Source organism: Halichoerus grypus, chromosome 2, assembly GCF_964656455.1.
Source record: "Halichoerus grypus chromosome 2, mHalGry1.hap1.1, whole genome shotgun sequence".
In the NCBI taxonomy this organism is placed as follows: domain Eukaryota; kingdom Metazoa; phylum Chordata; class Mammalia; order Carnivora; family Phocidae; genus Halichoerus; species Halichoerus grypus.
In genome coordinates, this window is record NC_135713.1 from 118,847,281 (window position 1) to 118,865,254 (window position 17,974).

Genomic DNA, 17,974 nt, shown 5'->3' on the forward strand with positions numbered 1-17,974 from the left:
TATAATTTTCCAGAGATACAAAAATATTTTACTTGGACATTGCCCTAATTAAGATATATTTCAATTTCCATACTGAAAACCTGGACTTTAGCTTAGTTTTCATACTGGTTCTTGGTAGTCATGATCTTAGAGACATCCTGAGTTTTAATACTCAATGAAGAATTCTCAATCAATAGAGCACAATATATTTTCCTGACATAAGGAAACTTAAAAGGACATGATGGTAATTATTTTCAAACTTTTCAAACTTTCTTTGCCTCTTACATTCATAAACCTCTTTCCCTCATGGTTGGTTAGAACAAAAAAAAAATCAATCTACTGAAAATAGCCTTAGGCTTCCATTTTATGAAAAGCCACACTCACACACACAAAAACATCTTTTCTGAATTAAAACATGAATCGGAGTAGTTTCTCTGCTTGAGGACTGAAACTGTAGATTTGTACAAAATGACCATAAATGTCAAACACACTGGAAGAAACCAAAAGAGACTCCCTGTCCACTTACTTTATTTTGAAAATAATTAAATGCATATATGAGGAATGCAACAAAATATAAAGGATATTTATGTGAGAACTATTAGTATTCATCTGTATAGGAGCAATATATCTCTAAAGAGAAAAACTCAAAAGTCTTTAAAATGTCTTATTCTTGTCTTGTTAGACAAGAATTTGAAGAGGAGAGGTCAATTTGAAGACTGAAGTCCCACATCCTGGGAGAGAAGAACTTTGGATGACCCTATTAATTACAACAGGATGAAAACGAGGCCAAATGAAATAACATGTGAACTCAGGTGGGACATGCTGTGGCTAACAGTTGATGGATAGGGGTCAACAAAGGATAGTGACAGAAAAGGAAATGAAAATAGGAAAAAAAGAGGATTATTTCTCTATTGTATGTTAGTCTCACTCACAATGTCACTGAGTATTAACCAGGTTTCAGCAAGGAAGCTTGTACAGGAAGTAGGAAGTTGTAGTTATAATTTGTGTAGAAAAGTAGTCCATATAATTGTATACACTGGAACCCAATGACCTCCAACAAGAAGGTTAGTATTCTCTTTTTATCTTTCATGGTTTAGAAATAATCACTTGTTTTCTAGTCTGTAATATGGCTAAGGTTCAGTTTCCAGTGGCAAGAAAACTTGAATGGAAGTCCATCTATTTGGAGAAATTATCAAATGCCAAACAGGGAAATGACTACAAAACAATCTCATTTTGTTTTATTTGGTTCCAGTTATTTGGAGTTTTTATGTACTATATAACACACATTTTATGTACTACATAACACACATTAATGGACAGGTTGGTATTCAGAGGAAAATACTCACGAGTAATAACAATAAGTAATTAACTTATTGGAGTTTTTCGACATTAGCATCCTTAATACTGTTTGCAAAATAGGTTAATGATTAATAAGTTTGCTAGTAGAATAGTTTTTTTTTTAAGATTTTATTTATTTATTTGACAGAGAGAGACACAGCAAGAGAGGGAACACAAGCAGGGGGAGTGGGAGAGGGAGAAGCAGGCTTCCCGCTGAGCAGGGAGCCTGATGCGAGGCTCGATCCCAGGACCCTGGGACCATGACCTGAGCCGAAGGCAGACGCTTAACGACTGAGCCACCCAGGCGTCCCTAGAATAGTTTTTTTAAAGATTTATTTATTTATTTTAGAGAGAGAGAGCGCGGGGTGGGGGGCAGAGGCAGAGGGAGACAGTCTTAAGTAGACTCCGCACTGACGGTGGAGCCCCACTAGGGGCTAGATCTCAGGACTCTGAGATCAGGACCTGAGCTGAAACCAAGAGTCAGATGCTTCCAAAAAGAATATTTTCTAAATGATGATATACAGGAGTATAAAACTTCACTTCCTATTGATTTTTTCAATGCTTACTAATAAAAGTAGTGAGAAACTTAAGATGTACAAAGATATGATGCTAAAGCAATAAAATTATTATTATGGTGTGTGTGGTTTTCTTTACCCAATGGGAAAACTAGCAACAATACAATGTATTACCAAATGTGAGCACAAGGACTAAAATGAATCATGTTCAAGTAGAAAGAAAGAATTAAGACTTCACATAAATGAGTGAGTAAAAGAGACTTCATAGAGACAACAGGCTTAATAAACTAATACTTGAAACTGAGGATATAAAAAACAAACAGGGAGGGGTGAGAGTTATGGTGAATTCATAAAATGGGCCAGTGACATTTGGACTAACACATGTTAAGAATTCCACATGAAAAGGGGCAAAAGCTACTGAAGCATTGAGCAAGGATTAGTAAACCACAGTTGGAGTCAAATATTCTAAACAATACAATTAATCAAGAAAAATATATTTAGTTTCTATCCATACATTAGCAATAAAATAATCCTATAACCGCACCTACTAACAACTACTACTACTACAACGACAAAAAACTACAAGTATGGTTCTCATTACTTACTGCTGATTCAGTTCAAAAACATTAGTCAAAAGAAATTCAAACATTTTAACCACAAAATCCTAGAAAACCAATTAACAAAAACATGTTTCAAAAAGAATAAAAACATTGAAGAATAATAAACAAGGACATTTTGAAAGGGTTTTAAAAACTGTACTCACTTTAGCAGAAAGATCAACGTCCACATTCAGCTGCTCTTCTCTATCCCCGCCAATGGGACCAGGTGGAAGGCTGGGGCTGAAGGCCATGAGGTCGGTCTTGGGCGGGCCCTCCCCGGAGCACACCCTGTGCCGCCTCTGCTGCGAGTACGACCAGCTCCCCACCGCGCTGGAGCACACCAGCGTGGGCTTCCCAGGCGCGCACGCGCCCTCCGCGGGCGGAGCCGAGCAGCGCAGCGCCGTGTACAGCAGCAGCGTGAGCACCAACAGGCTGGACACCGCGCAGATGGCGATGATCAGGTACACGTTGACATCCACCAGCGCCGTCTCGGCGCCAGCGGCGCCCGCCAGCACCCGCGACGACGCCTTGGGTGCCTGGCCGCTCTCCACCAGCGACAGCAACACAGTGGCCGTGGCCGTGAGCGCCGGCTCGCCGTGGTCCTTCACCAGCACCAGCAGGCGCTGGCGCGGCGAGTCCGCCTCGTCCAGGGTGCGCGTCGTGCTGATCTCGCCCGTGTACAGCGCCACGCGGAACGGGCTGCGCGCGCCAGCCGCCGCCGGCTGCAGCTCGTACGACAGCCACGCGTTGTAGCCAGAGTCGGCGTCCACCGCGCGCACCTTCGCCACCACGTGGCCCGCGCCCACCGACCGCGACACCAGCTCGCTCACAGCGCCGCCGCCGCCGCCGCCGCCGCCCGCCCCCGGCCGCGGCAGCAGCGCGGGCGCGTTGTCGTTCTCGTCCAGCACGAACACCTGCAGCGTCACGTTGCTGCCCAGGGGAGGCACGCCCGCGTCGCGCGCGCTCACTTGGAACTGCAGCAGCTCCAGCTCCTCGTGGTCCAGCGGCTGCAGCGCGTACACCTTGCCGCTCTCCGCGTGCACCGACACGTAGCTCGACAGCGCACGCTCGCCCACGCGCCGCTCCACCAGCGAGTAGGACACCAGCGCGTTCTCCTGCGCGTCGGCGTCCCGCGCAGACACCGTGAAGATGTGGCAGCCGGGCGGGTTGTTCTCCTTCACGAACACCGTGTACTCGGGCTGCGCGAATGCCGGCGCGTTGTCGTTCACGTCCGCCACCTCAACGTACATGCTAGCTGTGGTGGACAGCGAAGGCGATCCCCCGTCTCGTGCTGTCACCACCAGCTCATAGTCCGCCACGCTCTCTCGGTCCAGGGCGCTGTCCAGCACCAGCGAATAGTAGTTTTTGAAGGTGGACACCAGCTTGAAGGGAACGCGGGGTGACAGGGTGCAGGTCAACTGCCCGTTGGCGCCAGAGTCGCGGTCAGACACACTGATTAGGGCAATGACCGTGCCGAGGGGAGCATCTTCTAATACAGGTAATGATAGTGATTTGATAACCAACTCAGGTACATTATCATTGGTGTCCAAAATTTCCACCAGAACCGTGCAGTGACCTGTCATTGGGGGAGTTCCTTTATCTGTCGCGTCTACCTGGATTTCATATAACTTAGTTTCCTCGAAATCTATATTACCTTTTACACTGATGTATCCACTAACTGGGTCTAAGTGGAATTTCAAAAGAGTATCTGCTGACATGTCTGTATTGAAAGAATATACAATGTCCTTATTTACTCCTTCATCCAAATCAGAGGCGTTAACAATCACTGCTAGGGTACCGTTTGGTGCATTTTCGAATAAACTGACTCTGTAGACAGTCCTCTCAAACTCTGGGGCGTTGTCGTTTACATCTAGAATGGTGATCTTCACTTGAGTAGTTCCGGTGAGCTCTGGTTTCCCACCATCAACTGCCGTTACTAGTAAGTGATGTTCAGGAGTGTCCTCGCGATCTAAAACTTTTCTCAACACGAGCCCAAGGGATTTAATATTATCATCATTTCTTTTAATATCCAAGGTAAAATAATCGTTAGAGTTAAGACTGTAGGTCAACAGAGAATTGGCTCCAATATCTGCATCTGACGCGCCCTCTAGCGGAATCCGAGAACCAGGCGGCCGGGATTCGTAAATAAATAATTTTTTTACTGCCACCGGGAAAACTGGCTGGTTGTCGTTAATGTCCTTCACCTCTACCTCCACATGGAAAACCTGCAGCGGCCTGTCCACGATCACCTCCAGGTGGATGCTGCACTCCGCGCTCCGCCCGCACAGCTCCTCCCGGTCGATCCGAGAATTCACAAACAAAATGCCATTCTGCAGATTTACCTCCAGAAGGTCCCCGTGGCCTTTGGACGCCACCCGGAACAGGCGTGGCACCAGCTCCGCCAGCTCCAGCCCCAAATCCTGGGCGATGCGGCCCACGAAGGTGCCGTGTTTGGCCTCCTCCAGGACTGAGTAATGAACCTGGCCGCTCCCGGTCTTCCAGACTGAGAGGAGCAGAAGCGAAAGCAGTAATCGCCGGGCTCCTGGACCTTCTTCTCTCCGTGAAAACACCCTTGCAAGCCTTTTCCAAATACTGTGTCGTTCTTGCCTTGATCCAAACTTCAAAAAATAATTTGACTTCCTCATTTTTTTCTTAAATAACCTTACCGTGGCCGTATTTCAGAGAGCAGCATCTGAGTACATAACGCATGCTTCATTTCTTTTGTGGTGAAATACCTTCTGGTGGACAGCGACATCATGTGGCTAAATGTGTAAGTATTAAATAAATGTACCCACCTTCTCTGTATACTAGCGTCTGATCTTTCCCAAAATTTCTATTTTAGTTGTAATTTCCTTCGAGCACTTTTCAAATTCTTTATATTTATAGAAATATAACCTTACAGCTTTTATACTAATTCATCACTTCCAAATATCCCAATCCATGACATAGTAAAATATAGTAGAATGATTAACGTTATAATAGTAGTGGACATCTACTGGAAATATTCCCCACATGACAAGCCTAGGGTTGTAATGGGGTTATCCATTAAATTCTTTTTTTTTTCCCATTAAATTCTCACAACTCTCCTAGGTAGTATTAATACAAGTCACTTTTTACAAACAAGGAAGTGAAAACACATACCAGTTAAGTAACTTAAAAATACTAACTGGTGTTATTTGGGTGGGATCTCAATCTGATTCAAGACCCCTAACTTTTACCACTTGGCCTCGAAGTCTACATTTTGTAGAAAAATCAGGGCCACCTGGGTGATTCAGTTGGTTAAGCATGTGCCTTTGGCTCAGGTCCTGATTCCACGCGTTGGGGTCCTAGGATCCAGCCCCAACTCGGGCTCCCTGCTCAGCAGGGAGTCGGCTTCTTCCTCTGCCCCTTCCCCCGCCCTGCTGTCTCTTGCTTTCTCTCTCTCTCTCTCAAATAAATAAATAAAATCTTTAAAAAAAAAAAAGAATTCCAGAAAGATGATTAAAAAAAAAAATCAGGCCTTTGATATTCGTGACCACCAAAACATCAAGACATTAACAGTATGTGTAGATAGGGGTGCCTGGCTGGCTCAGTTGGTAGAGCATGTGACTCTTAAATCAGGGTCTGAGAGTTGAAGCCCCACGTTGGATGTGGATCCTACTTAACAACAAAAAAGTATGTGTATATACATATCCATATATACATACATATTTACTTATATATTATTATAGCAATTGTTAATTTAGAAAATTTATTTATGGACTGTCTATAACTCACTCTTATGTCCTTTATCCAATGATTATACTCTTGTTGTCTGTCTTAAGTGTTATTTATATAAAGATGCCAGAAGTCAGTTTTTTACAGTGCAGTTCTTTTATAAATTTGTTTTACTATATGACAATACATTCATGACAGCAAGTCAGAGTATATTTGCTTTTTAAATTTCCACACCATTTATACATTTCAACTTACCTGCATATCCTAAAATGTTCACAATATGAAATAATTATGTTTAAATGATCTCCACTCTAGATGAATTTCTGGATTCCAGTTTCTTAAAAAGTTGTTACTTGAAAGTATTGGTGACTTAACCAATCAATAAAGAGAAAAGTAACTGTGGAACATAATTCACCATTCAGTATCTGAAAGATGAGGCAATGTAATATTCTAAAGGTCTCTCTGAATTCAGTGAGAGGCATGAGTTCTCTAAATATTTGAAAGTTGACCAGAGAAAATTCATGGGCAGAGGTTGAATGTAGAGAGGTAAAAGGATGCCCAAGGTTTTGCTTATAGTCAGAGCCTCTTGAAATAAAACCAAATACATGATTTAAATATTAGGAGAAAAGTTTTCATGCCAGCTTTTTTTCCCGTGCACTCACTGAATGCATGCTGGGATTGCAACTTACTCGTATTTTATCATTCACATTTAGAATAGAATAAATTATCAATTAATGTTTTAATGGATAAATGAGTATTTTAAACTTTCTCAAGTATCATAAGAGGTAAGTTACATTAATGATATTTGTTAATATCAAACTTACATAATTTCTAATTGATTCTATTGTACTAGTTCATGAAGAAGTAAATAAACATTTAAGAATTATTTTGGAAAAGCATGAATCAAGGAAATAATTACAGATATCTGTATGCCAGTTAGTGCTTTGAAGAATCTTGAAAAATAATAACTAGTTTTAAAATGAGATATAGAATTAAAATTTTAAAACATCATGGACTCCATGGGATGCCTGAGTGGCTTAGTCAGTTAAGTGTCTGCCTTTGGCTCAGGTCATGATCCCAGATTCCTGGGATCAAGTCCTGCATCAGGCTCCTTGCTCAGCAGGGAGCCTGCTTCTCCCTCTGCCTGCTGTTCCCTCTGCTTGTGCTCTCTCTCTCTCTCTCTGACAAATAAATAAATGAAATCTTTAAAAAAATAAAAATAAATTTAAAAACATCATGGACTCCGTATTAATGGAATACCTCTGACAACTTATTATAATACTATACATTTCATTACATTTAAGAGTATACTAATTGTAGGGGTGCCTGGGTGGCTCAGATGGTTAAATGTCTGCCTTCAGCTCAGGTCATGACCCCGGAGTCCTGGGACCGAGCCCCACATCAGGCTCCTGACTCAGCAGGGAGCCTGCTTCTGCCTCTCCCCCTGCTCATGTGCTCTCTCTCTCTCTCTCTCTGTATCTCTGCATCTCAAATGAATAAATAAAATCTTAAAAAAAAGAATATACTAATTGCAAAGTAGAATGCTACAGGCAATTTATGACACAGTAGACTCCATAATGATTATTAGGCAATGAAGGTAATACTAAAGGAACTATGAGTTCATCAGATTGAGCCACTGTGTGGATAAAGTATCAGTGAATAATATCTACTCTCACTTAGACATCTCCTCAGGTAACTTAATTTAAAAGTGTAAATAAGGAATAAGAAACCAATAAGAATTTAAGTGATAAATTGTGACTCTTGGAGATCTGGGTATACCTGGATATAGTTTTAACAGCTTACCATTTACCTGTAGTACAAACATAGTGGCCAGACTTCTAGTAGGACAGATTTCACCTGACCGTTTATACTTTCTGCATACAAGTCTCAAGAAGGTGGTGAGTAGCTATGACACTCTAGGTAGGATGACTCCTCCCAAGAAAGAGCTTCTTCCTTATTTGCCCAAGTCACTTTTTTCCCTGTAAAGCCTCAGATAAACTTTTCTGGTTCCCAGGAAATATATACTCCCTGAATTTTGAGGCTTATTAACTGTTAGGAGCTAAGAAGTTTACTGTAGAAACAGATTATCCTTAAAAGATTTCCCCACCTAACTTCTCAAGTCCTTTAAAAGCAGATGAAAATGAATATATGGCTTATCCGTTGAATGGCTAAGGCCAGATCACTTAGTGGAAGTTATTTCTACAATTCAATTTCTACAATTCAATACCCATCCACATACATACAGGGAAAAAACAGCAAATAACTAAGAACCAAATAGAAGACAGTTTTAGACAGTTATTTCACACCAAGATATTTTCTTTTGAAGTTTTAAAATTCTTCTCCAAGTGTAACATTTACTTGTCAATTTTATGTTTTAACAACCCAACACAGGAGTTTCCAATTAAAATGCAGTCATTCAATATCAGTCTTCACCTTTTGGGAAAACTCCAACTTCCTTAGTTATATGGATGTTGCCAGGAGAAAGTGAGTGATCTCACACTTGTGGAAAATGTTATCCCAGGCATAGAGTGTGGTGTCAGAGGCAGGTGGTCATTCTCTGCACAGTGGAAGGCTTGCACACATTAGCCTAATGATACAGATACTGGGAAGGATAACTGAGCAGCCCACTAACATAACAACTGGGCTAGAGTACTCACCACTTTTAGAGGAAAAAAATCCCACCTCCTGGCCACCCCTCAATGTAATTTTTTAAATGTTAAGATTTTTTTTAATGTTAAAATATTTTAGGGCGCCTGGGTGGGTCCATCTGTTGGGTGTCTGACTCTTAATTTCAACTCCAGTCGTGATCTCAGGATTGTGAGATCTAACCCCTCGTTGGGCTCTGCGCCAGGTGTGGAGCCTTCTTAAGATTCTCTCTCTCTCTCCTTCTGCCCCTCCTCACTCCCCTGCTCTCTCTGTCTAAAAAAAAAAAAAAAAAAAAAAAAAAAAGATATTTTAACAAAATTGAAAGAGGATTCTTTTCTTTTTTTTCTAAAGATTTTATTTGTTTGTTTGCTTATTTGAGAGAGAGAGAGAAAGAGAGTGCCTGTGAGCGGGGGAGGAGGAGCAGAGGGAGAGGGACAAGCAGACTCCTCACTGAGTGCAGAACCCCTCCTGGGGCTGGATCCCACTACCCTGAGATCATGACCTGAGCTGAAATCAAGAGTCAGACATCCAACAGATGGAGCCACGGAACAACCAACAATGTAACAACCAACAACGATTAACCCACTGAGCCACCCAGGTGCCCCAGGGAGGGATTCTTTTCTCAATGAACTCTCTATTGTGCCTTAAAACTCTACGGATTTTGTAAGTGTGAAGTCTTTATCCCAAATAACAGGTTATTTGACTACTGAAAGACATACCTAATATTAGCAGTTATTCCTAAGTGATGTCACTTAGTGATCCTAAGTGATGTATTCTAATGACCTATGATAGGTACTTTCAGAAGTCCTGGCATTAAAAGATCCATTCAGGCTGCTTTCAAAAACAAGGAAAAGAAAACCTAACTTATTACCTGTTGCATAAACAGATAAAGACAAATGAATTCTTGATCGAAAAAATAATCTAGAAAACGTCCAGATAAATAATATACTCCTATTCCAAAATATTCTGACAGAATGGATGGGTGATGTAAATTGGAAATATGCATTTTATATATTCATACTCTTTAAATTTTTTCCAATTATGATTTTTTAATTTTGAGAAAAAATCTTTACAGGTAATAAGTTTTCAAATTTAGCTGAAGTGTTTTTCAGTCCTTCAAAGTCCAATTATTCATGAACAGATTTAATTATGAAAAAAACAAAATCTGAAAATAAGAAAACCATTTAAGTAAATTGTTCTCAATGAAGAAATTCACCTCTATTTCATACCATATATTGCACCATAGGATAATGATAAAAAAAATAAGGGCAAATGGCAAGATTAACATAATAATAAAAAAATAAGGGCAAAGCTATGAATCAAAATAATAGAATCATAAATAAAGGAAATAGAACAATTCTAGAATCGACAGGAAAGACTCACCTTTCCTAAGTGTTCTGATTCTGAGGGTTGTTGTCTTTCTTCTGCGGAGCCTGGAACTTGAGGTAGGCTGGGGCTGAAGGCCATGAGGTCGGTCTTGGGCGGGCCCTCCCCGGAGCACACCCTGTGCCGCCTCTGCTGCGAGTACGACCAGCTCCCCACCGCGCTGGAGCACACCAGCGTGGGCTTCCCAGGCGCGCACGCGCCCTCCGCGGGCGGAGCCGAGCAGCGCAGCGCCGTGTACAGCAGCAGCGTGAGCACCAACAGGCTGGACACCGCGCAGATGGCGATGATCAGGTACACGTTGACATCCACCAGCGCCGTCTGGGCGCCAGCGGCGCCCGCCAGCACCCGCGACGACGCCTTGGGTGCCTGGCCGCTCTCCACCAGCGACAGCAACACAGTGGCCGTGGCCGTGAGCGCCGGCTCGCCGTGGTCCTTCACCAGCACCAGCAGGCGCTGGCGCGGCGAGTCCGCCTCGTCCAGGGTGCGCGTCGTGCTGATCTCGCCCGTGTACAGCGCCACGCGGAACGGGCTGCGCGCGCCACCCGCCGCCGGCTGCAGCTCGTACGACAGCCACGCGTTGTAGCCAGAGTCGGCGTCCACCGCGCGCACCTTCGCCACCACGTGGCCCGCGCCCACCGACCGCGACACCAGCTCGCTCACAGCGCCGCCGCCGCCGCCGCCGCCGCCCGCCCCCGGCCGCGGCAGCAGCGCGGGCGCGTTGTCGTTCTCGTCCAGCACGAACACCTGCAGCGTCACGTTGCTGCCCAGGGGAGGCACGCCCGCGTCGCGCGCGCTCACTTGGAACTGCAGCAGCTCCAGCTCCTCGTGGTCCAGCGGCTGCAGCGCGTACACCTTGCCGCTCTCCGCGTGCACCGACACGTAGCTCGACAGCGCACGCTCGCCCACGCGCCGCTCCACCAGCGAGTAGGACACCAGCGCGTTCTCCTGCGCGTCGGCGTCCCGCGCAGACACCGTGAAGATGTGGCAGCCGGGCGGGTTGTTCTCCTTCACGAACACCGTGTACTCGGGCTGCGCGAATGCCGGCGCGTTGTCGTTCACGTCCGCCACTTCCACGGACACGCTGGCCGTGGCGGAGAGCGAAGGCGAGCCTGCGTCGCGTGCGGTCACCACCAGAGCATAGTCCGCCACGCTCTCTCGGTCCAGGGCGCTGTCCAGCACCAGCGAATAGTAATTCTTGAAGGTGGACACCAGCTTGAATGGGATACGAGGCATCAGAGAGCAGGTCACCTGCCCATAGACACCGGAGTCACGGTCGGACACGGAGACAAAGGCGATGACGGTGCCGAGTGGAGTGTCCTCTCTGACCGGCAAAGACAGAGGTGTGATTGCCAGTTGTGGAGCATTGTCATTTACATCCAGCACTTTCACTAAAACCTTGCAGTGATTCGACATTGGAGGATTTCCTTTATCAACTGCTTTTACCTGAATTTCATAGGATTTTGTTTCCTCATAATCCAATCTACCAATTAGCCTAATTTCTCCTGAGTTGGAATCGATTTTGAAGTTTTTTTGAATGTTTAGAGGAACATCACTGCCAAAGGAAAAAACAATTTCTCCATTTACACCTTCATCGGCATCAGAGGCGTTTAATGTAGTCACTAATGTTCCATTTGCTGTACTTTCTAATAAATGGACTCTGTACACAGCCTGGGCGAACAATGGGGTATTATCATTAACGTCGAGCACTGTGATCAGCAGCTGAACTGTACCTTCCAGCTCTGGTTTGCCCCCATCAGTGGCTGTCAATAATAAATGAAGTTCTGGTGTTTCTTCTCTATCCAAAGATTTCCTCAATTCAAGTGAAAGTGACTTACTGAGTTCATCACTTGCCTGTACATCCAAAGAGAAATAATCGCTGGGGCTGAGGGTGTAAGTTAGAAGAGCGTTGGTACCAATGTCCTCATCAGCAGCGCCCTCTATCGGGAAACGTGAATCCACCAGTCTAGATTCAGGAATAAATAACCTTTGTTCTCTTGCTCTGAAAACCGGTGGGTTATCATTAATGTCCTTCACCTCCACCACCACATGGAAAACCTGCAGCGGCCTGTCCACGATCACCTCCAGGTGGATGCTGCACTCCGCGCTCCGCCCGCACAGCTCCTCCCGGTCGATCCGAGAATTCACAAACAAAATGCCATTCTGCAGATTTACCTCCAGAAGGTCCCCGTGGCCTTTGGACGCCACCCGGAAAAGGCGCGGCACCAGCTCTGCCAGCTCCAGCCCCAAGTCCTGGGCGATGCGGCCCACGAAGGTGCCGTGTTTGGCCTCTTCGGCGACCGAGTAGTGGACCTGACCACTCCCAGTCTTCCAGGCTGCGAGGAGAAGAACGGAGAGCAACAAACGCAGGGCTCCCTTGCCTCCTTGCCTAGGAAACAGCATCGCAAAACCACTAAAAATTGGTACCACTCTCTCACTTCAAAGTCATACTCTCTTTACTTTATATCTTGAATAATATATCTCCCGGCCGTTTTTGTCTTCTCTCAGGCTGTGACAAAATGGAGCTTCCTCCTTTAGTTTTTGGTGACAAGACTTTGTGGTATACAGCGACATCATGTGGCTAATGGTGTAGATTTGAGATTCATTCACTGATTTCCAAAAGTCTATATATTCATTTGCAATTTACTCAATGCAATCATTTTCAATTATGTCTTTTAAAGACTGGTACACTTCAAATCTCACTTATTCTTAAAATGAAGCAAATTCAGAATTTGGAACTTTTAAAAATACCAGTAGATTTAGGCAATACTGTTAATATTTTAATGTGCAAGGTACTTTAATGTGGTATAAATTTCCTTTTATGCATTTTATTACTATGAAGAATACATAGAATAAATTCTAACCACAATTTACTGGCATTCAAATATTTCAAACATTGAGTTAAATATACTTTGTTTTCTACAGTTAAAAACTTATTTTACCTTTTATAACGTATCTACATTTAACTGAAAGCTATATAATTATCAAGCTTTAATTTTGAAAACTACAATCTTCATAATTTCAGCTATATTGTAATGTTTCATCCTCTTTATTTTTATGAAAATTGTTCAATTTGAATATATTCTCAATATAGAAAAATGTCATTTACAATGATCAGATGACAATTGAAACTTAAAACAATAGTTAATCATGGACTACATTATCATGGTTGTGATTATGAAAATAAAAGACTACACAATACTATCTTCAAGGGAAAAATAAACGGGAGTATAATGCCTGGAAAATTTGTTATCAGAGCTGTTAAAATAGCAGAGTTAAAGTTAAGCTGGTATAAACTCAAATTAGAGTGTGATATCTTTAAGATATTAAATGCAATGTCCATGGTAACCACAGAGCAAATAGCTATAGAATCTGAATAGATCTGGGGTGCTTGGGTGGCCCAGTCAGTTAAGCTCAGACTGTGATTTCATGGGTGGTGAATGAAGCCTGCATCAAGCTCTGCACTCAGCGGGAGTCAGCTTGAAGGTTCTCTCCCTCTGCCCTTCCCCCCACTTATGCACACACTCTCTCTCTAAAATAAATAAGTAAATCTTTTTTAAAAATCTGAATAGACCTATAACTAGTAAGGAGAATGAATCAGTAATTTTTAAAAATCTCCTGACAAAGAGAAGTCCTTGGCCCAATGGCTTCACTGGTGAAATTGACCAAACATTTAAAGAAGAAATAATAATCCTTCTCAAACTATTCCACATAAACGAAGAGGAAGGAACACTCTCATTCTATAAGGCCAGCATTACCCTGATACCAAAGGCAGAGAAAGACACTACAAGAAAAGAATACTACAGATCAATATCCCTTATGAACAGTGACGCTAAGATCCTCAAAAAAAAAATATTAGAAAAGTGAGTTCAGCCACATGTTAAAAGGATTATACACCATGAGCAAGTGGGATTTATTCCTGGAATGTAAGGATACCTCAATCTACACAAATCAACCAATGTAATACACCACACTAACAGAATGAAGGAAAAAAAACACATGATCATCTCAATAGGTGCAGAAAAGGCATTTGACAAAATTCAGCACTCTTTCATGATAAAAAAACACTCAAAATCCTAGGAATAGAAGGAAACTACCTCAATATAATAAAATGCCATTTCTGAAAAACCCACAGCAAACAACATACTCGGTGGTGAAAGACTGAAAGTTGTTCCTCTAAGATTAGGACAAGGCAAGGAGGCCTGTTTTCACCTTTTCTATTCAACATAGTATTAGAAATTCTAGCCAGACGCGCCTGGGTGGCTCAGTTGTTAAGCGCGTCTGACTTCCGCTCAGGTCATGATCCCAGAGTCCTGGGATCGAGCCTTGCATTGGGCTCCCTGCTTAGCAGGAAGACTGCTTATCCCTCTCCCACTCCCCCTGTTTGTGTTCCCTCTCTCACTGTGTCTCTCTCTGTCAAGTAAATAAATAAAATCTTAAAAAAAAAAAAAAAGAAATTCTAGCCAGAGCAATTAGGCAAAAAAAAAAAAAAAAGCATCCAAAATGGAAAGGAAGAAGTAAAATTATCTCTGTTCACAGAGGATATGATCTCATATGTAGAAAACGCTAAAGATTACACAGAAAGCTTAAAATTATTAAATGAATTCAACAAAGTAGCAGGATACAAAGCCAACACACAAAAATCGGTTGCATTACTATATACTAAAAGTGAAAAATCTGAACAGAAAATTAAGAAAACAGCTTCACTTACAATACCAAGAAAATACGAATTAACTTAACCAAGATGAAAGACTTATATGATGAAAACAACAGAAACATTTCTGAAATAAATTAAAGAATACATAAATGGAAAAAGATCTCATGTTCGTGGATTGAAAGACATATTACTGTTAAGGGGCACGTGGGTGGCTCAGTTGGTTAAGTGTCTGCCTTTGGCTCAGGTCATGATCCCAGAGTCCTGGGATTGAGCCCTGTACCAGGCTCCCTGCTCAGCGGGGAGCCTGCTTCTCCCTCTGTGCCTCTCCCTGATCATGTGTGCTCCCTCCCTCTCTCTCTAATAAATAAATAAAATCTTTAAAAAAAAATAACCAGGTGATGGGTATTAAGGAGGGCATGGGTTGTGATGAGCACTGGGTGTTACACACAACTAATGAATAGTTGAACACTACATAAAAAACTAATGATGTACTATAAAAAAATTAAAATAATAAAAATAAAATAAGCTCCACTTAAAAAAAAAAGATTCTCTTTCTCCCTCCCCCTCACATCTCTCTCTCGAAAAAAAGAAAGACTTATTGCTAAGATGTCAGTACAACCCAAAGTGATCTACAGGTTTAATGTAATCCCTACCAAAATCCTAATGATGCTTTCTGCTGAAATAGAAAAATCTCATTCTAAACTTAATATGGAATCTCAAGGGACTTCAAATAGACAAAACAATCCTGAGCAAGAAGAACAAAGCTGGAGAATTCACACATCCCAATTTCAAAACTTATTACAAAGCTACAGTAATCAAAACAGTATGGTACTGGCATGAAGACAAACATATAGACCAATGGAATGGAATAGAGATTCCAGAAATAAAACTTCACATATAAAGTCAAATGGTGTTCAACAAGGGTGCCAAGACCATTCAATGGGAGAAAAGAGAGTCTTTCAACAAATGGTGCTGGGAAAACAGGATGCAAAAGAATGAAGTTATATCCTTACCTAACACCACATACAAAAATGAACTCAAAATGGATCCATGATGTAAATATAAGACCTAAAATTATAAAATTCTTAGAAGAAAACATAGGGAAAAAACTTCATGACAATGGGTTTGGGAGTGATTTCTTGGATATGATACCAAAGGCATAAACAACAAAAGAAAAGATAGACAAATTAGACTTTATAAAAATTGAAAATATTTTCCATTAAAAGATACTATAAGGACTTCCAGTTTCTAGTTCTGAATGTAAGGAGGTTAGAAATTACCACTCCATCTTAACAAGTAAAAAGCTGAACAGACTGGAAAACCAAGAATTCTTTGGGATGTGTAAAAGATGGGAGGATGAGAGGACACAGGGCAAACCAATGACCCCAAGATTAGAGAATCACAGGGAGATACAAGGAGTCACAGCTAACTGGTACAGAGACTCAAGAGCAGAAACCACTGTGGTAATCAGTGCTTGGGTAGAAAAATCTGAAGTTTAATTGATGAGACACTGGGGGCTCAGTGTGGAGAAGTCTGAGAGTTGAAAACTCCAGGGGGAAGCAGTCATGGAAGACTCCCACAATATTATGAGATTCACCTCCAGCAACATGGCCAGATTCCCACAGTAACTAACAGAGAAAAATGGCTAAAATTAACAACACAAGAAACAAGTGTTGGCTAGGATGCAGAGAAAGGGGAATCCTCTTGCACTGTTGGTGAGAATGCAAACTTGTGCAGCCACTCTAAAAAACAGTATGGAGTTTCTTCAAAAAGTTAAAATACAGCTACTCTACTATCCAGCATTTGCACTACTAGGTATTTACTCAAAAGATACAAAAATACAGATTCAAAGGGATACAGGTACCCCGATGTTTATAGTAGCATTATCAACAATAGCTGAACTATGGAAAGAGCCCAAATGTCCATCAACTGATGAATGGATAAAGAAGAGTGATATATATATATTATTATTATTATATTATTATATATATATTATTATATATATTATATAATATATAATATATACATATTACTCAGTGATCAAAGGGAATGAAATCTTGTCATTTTCAATGATGTAGATGGAGCTAGAGTTTATTATGCTCAGCAAAATAAGTCAGGCAGATGGGGCAGCTGGGTGGCTCAGTCGGTTAAGTGTCTGCCTTCAGCACAGGTCATGATCCCACGGTGCTGGGATCAAGCCCCACATCGGGCTCCTTGCTCATCGGGAAACCTGCTTCTCCCTCTTCCTCTGCTGCTCCCCCTGCTTGTGCTCTCTCTCTCTCTCTGTAAAATAAATGAAATCTTTGGAAAAAAACGATTACTTGGAATGTAAATAGACTAAATACTCCAATCAAAAGACACAGGATGATGTCAAAAGACACAGGGTGATGGAAAGTATAATAAAACAACACCCATCTATATGCTGCCTACGAGAGACTCGTTTCAGACCTAAAGACACACACAGATTGAAAGTAAAGGGATGGAATGACAGGAAGATGGTGGCAGAGTAGGACACTAGGCTTGCCTCATCCCATCAATACAACTAGGTAACTATCAAATTATCCTAAGTACTCCAGAAATTGACCTGAAGACTGACAGAACAGACTCCACAACTAAAGGGAGAGAAGAGGCCACATTGGAGAAGGTAAGAAGTGCAGAGACGTGGTTTAGGGGAGAAATGGATCCTGGCTGTGGTAGAGGGGAGGGAGACATAGTCACAAAGAAGGGGAAGAGAGAGAGAGAAACACACAGGGGAACACACAAGGATAATGTTTTCCCATAGCTAATGGCTTGGAAAACAGGAAGGGCTGATTTTATGAGTTCTTGCAACTGGTGGAACTTAAAGGTCAGTGGATTTGACTGCAATAGAGCCTTGAGGGCACTGTGCTGCTCTTGGAGAGAAGGCAGGCAAACAACCTCAGGGACATACAGCATGAAACTGATCTGAAGAGCTCCTGGGGTACACTGTAGGGAAATTAAATAATGTCCTTGAAAGGCAGCATTCATGGAGACACCACTCCAGGAATAAAGGAACTGGCAGGTGCCATTTCCTTCCCCTGCCCCCCAACATAAACACAGAGCCACCTGCGGAAAGCAGTGCAGCTCAGACACTGGCTGCCTAACTTGTGTACACTAAGCTGCCCCTCTCCCCATGCTCTGAA

General features: G+C 42.5%; 2 protein-coding genes across 2 annotated transcripts; both read right to left on the reverse strand.

The window, feature by feature from the left end:
• Nucleotides 1–1,349: 1,349 nt before the first annotated feature.
• Nucleotides 1,350–5,195, reverse strand: LOC118555546 (protocadherin alpha-3-like). The gene is made up of 3 exons (XM_078066337.1): nt 2,596–5,195; nt 2,438–2,496; nt 1,350–1,383 (listed from the first exon to the last, which is right to left on the reverse strand). The coding sequence occupies exons 1-3, from the start codon at nt 5,074–5,076 to the stop codon at nt 1,350–1,352; spliced, it is 2,574 nt and encodes an 857-aa protein (XP_077922463.1). The 5' UTR covers nt 5,077–5,195.
• A 3,431-nt stretch (nt 5,196–8,626) lies between these two features.
• Nucleotides 8,627–12,863, reverse strand: LOC144378672 (protocadherin alpha-1-like). The gene is made up of 2 exons (XM_036123701.2): nt 10,157–12,863; nt 8,627–9,046 (listed from the first exon to the last, which is right to left on the reverse strand). The coding sequence occupies exons 1-2, from the start codon at nt 12,557–12,559 to the stop codon at nt 9,026–9,028; spliced, it is 2,424 nt and encodes an 807-aa protein (XP_035979594.2). The 5' UTR covers nt 12,560–12,863; the 3' UTR covers nt 8,627–9,025.
• Nucleotides 12,864–17,974: the final 5,111 nt, after the last annotated feature.

Coding starts and splice junctions, on each gene's coding strand:
- LOC118555546 (XM_078066337.1), bottom strand. CDS start 5,076: ATGAGGAAGTCAAATTATTTTTTGAAGTTTGGATCAAGGCAAGAACGA. Junction 2,497..2,595: donor ACGTTGATCTTTCTGCTAAA/GTGAGTACAGTT, acceptor TTGGTTTTCTAG/GATTTTGTGGTTAAAATGTT. Junction 1,384..2,437: donor GTTTTTGAACTGAATCAGCA/GTAAGTAATGAG, acceptor TTTTGCAAACAG/TATTAAGGATGCTAATGTCG.
- LOC144378672 (XM_036123701.2), bottom strand. CDS start 12,559: ATGCTGTTTCCTAGGCAAGGAGGCAAGGGAGCCCTGCGTTTGTTGCTC. Junction 9,047..10,156: donor AATCAGAACACTTAGGAAAG/GTGAGTCTTTCC, acceptor TTTTTTTTTTAG/ACAGAGAGAGCAGGGGAGTG.